This window comes from Oncorhynchus mykiss, chromosome 9 (genome assembly GCF_057628025.1).
Source record: "Oncorhynchus mykiss isolate SJ-2025 chromosome 9, ASM5762802v1, whole genome shotgun sequence".
Taxonomy (NCBI): Eukaryota; Metazoa; Chordata; class Actinopteri; order Salmoniformes; family Salmonidae; genus Oncorhynchus; species Oncorhynchus mykiss.
In genome coordinates, this window is record NC_143030.1 from 8,019,593 (window position 1) to 8,022,092 (window position 2,500).

Consider the following 2,500-nt stretch of genomic DNA (forward strand, 5'->3'; position numbering starts at 1 on the left):
TCAATGTCCACTACTGTAGAACAACGACAATAATGAGTCAATGTCCACTACTGTAGAACAACGACAATAATGAGTCAATGTCCACTACTGTAGAACAACGACAATAATGAGTCAATGTCCACTACTGTAGAACAACGACAATAATGAGTCAATGTCCACTACTGTAGAACAAGGACAATAATGAGTCAATGTCCACTACAGTAGAACAAGGACAATAATGAGTCAATGTCCACTACAGTAGAACAAGGACAATAATGAGTCAATGTCCACTACTGTAGAACAAGGACAATAATGAGTCAATGTCCACTACTGTAGAACAAGGACAATAATGAGTCAATGTCCACTACTGTAGAACAAGGACAATAATGAGTCAATGTCCACTACTGTAGAACAACGACAATAATGAGTCAATGTCCGCTACTGTAGAACAACGACAATAATGAGTCAATGTCCACTACTGTAGAACAACGACAATAATGAGTCAATGTCCACTACTGTAGAACAACGACAATAATGAGTCAATGTCCACTACTGTAGAACAACGACAATAATGAGTCAATGTCCACTACTGTAGAACAACGACAATAATGAGTCAATGTCCACTACTGTAGAACAACGACAATAATGAGTCAATGTCCACTACTGTAGAACAACGACAATAATGAGTCAATGTCCACTACTGTAGAACAAGGACAATAATGAGTCAATGTCCACTACTGTAGAACAAGGACAATAATGAGTCAATGTCCACTACTGTAGAACAAGGACAATAATGAGTCAATGTCCACTACTGTAGAACAACGACAATAATGAGTCAATGTCCGCTACTGTAGAACAACGACAATAATGAGTCAATGTCCACTACTGTAGAACAAGGACAAACCAGATGTTTTGAGAGGTTTTGTTTTGTTTTGATGGTGAGATATATATATGATTCAAATCTCTCTCTCCCACCCTCCCCTCTCTCCCCTCCCCTCCCCTCTCTCCCCTCTCTCCCCTCCCCTCCCCTCTCTCCCCTCTCTCCCCTCTCTCCCCTCCCCTCCCCTCTCTCCCCACCCTCCCCTCCCCTCCCCTCTCTCCCCTCCCCTCGCCTCTCTCCCCTCCCCTCTCTACCCTCTCTCTCCCACCCTCCCCTCTCTCCCTCCCCTCCCCTCTCTCCCCTCTCTCCCCTCTCTCCCCTCTCTCCCCTCCCCTCCCTCTCTCCCCACCCTCCCCTCCCCTCCCCTCTCTCCCCTCTCTCCCCTCCCCTCGCCTCTCTCCCCTCCCATCTCTACCCTCTCTCTCCCACCCTCCCCTCTCTCCCCTCCCCTCTCTCCCCTCCCCTCTCTACCCTCTCTCTCCCACCCTCCCCTCTCTTCCCTCTCTCCCCTCCCCTCTCTTCCCTCTCTCCCCTCCCCTCCCCTCTCTCCCCTCTCTCCCCTCCCCTCGCCTCTCTCCCCTCCCCTCTCTACCCTCTCTCTCCCACCCTCCCCTCTCTCCCCTCTCTCCCCTCCCCTCTCTCCCCTCCCCTCTCTTCCCTCTCTCCCCACCCTCCCCACCCTCCCCTCTCTCCCCTCCCCTCTCTCCCCTCCCCTCTCTCCCCTCTCTCCTCTCTCTCCCCTCCCTCCCCTCCCCTTCTCTCTCTCAGCCAGACAAGATGAATCCAATGGCTCAGTTGTATTATAAGAAAGTGAGCTACTCTCCGTACCGAGACAGAATCCCACTGCAGATTGTTCGGGCTGAGTTGGAGCTCTCTGCTGAGGAGAGGGCCTACCTCACCGCTGTGGAGAAAGGTAGTAGACATACCATCTGGTGGTATATAATATATATTATGTATGTATATGTCAATATGTCAATACCCGGAAAGGTAAGTTATTTGTACTTCTATACAGTCTGATTTATGATCTTCAATAAGGTCTCAATATTATCTGTCCCCTAACCCTTTGTCCCCTAACCCAACCCCTCTGTCCCCAACCCTCTGTCCCCTAACCCTCTGTCCTCTAACCCTCTGTCCCCTAACCCTCTGTCCCCTACCCCTACCCTTCTGTCCCCTACCCCTCTGTCCCCTAACCCTCTGTCCCCTACCCCTCTGTCCCATAACCCTACCCCTCTGTCCCCTACCCCTCTGTCCCCTACCCCTCTGTCCCATAACCCTAACCCTCTGTCCCCTAACCCTCTGTCCCCTACCCCTACCCATCTGTCCCCTAACCCTACCCCTCTGTCCCCTAACCCTCTGTCCCCTAACCCTACCCCTCTGTCCCCTACCCCTCTGTCCCCTACCCCTCTGTCCCCTAACCCTCTGTCCCCTAACCCTACCCCTCTGTCCCCTAACCCTCTGTCCCCTACCCCTCTGTCCCCAACCCCTCTGTCCCCTAACCCTACCTCTCTGTCCCCTAACCCTCTGTCCCCTAACCCTCTGTCCCCTAACCCTACCCCTCTGTCCCCTACCCCTCTGTCCCCTACCCCTCTGTCCCCTACCCCTCTGTCCCCTAACCCTCTGTCCCCTAACCCTACCCCTCTG

General features: G+C 52.2%; 1 protein-coding gene across 1 annotated transcript in view; it reads left to right on the plus strand.

Annotated features, from left to right (window-relative positions):
- LOC110516497 (short transient receptor potential channel 5) overlaps window positions 1-2,500 on the plus strand; it is an 85,854-nt gene that overhangs the window by 16,193 nt on the left and 67,161 nt on the right. Inside the window, exon 2 of the mRNA XM_036989235.2 lies at window positions 1,628-1,772. Within this exon, the coding sequence (XP_036845130.2) occupies window positions 1,637-1,772 (136 nt within the window). The 5' untranslated portion in view covers window positions 1,628-1,636. The remainder of the gene's footprint in view (window positions 1-1,627; window positions 1,773-2,500) is intronic.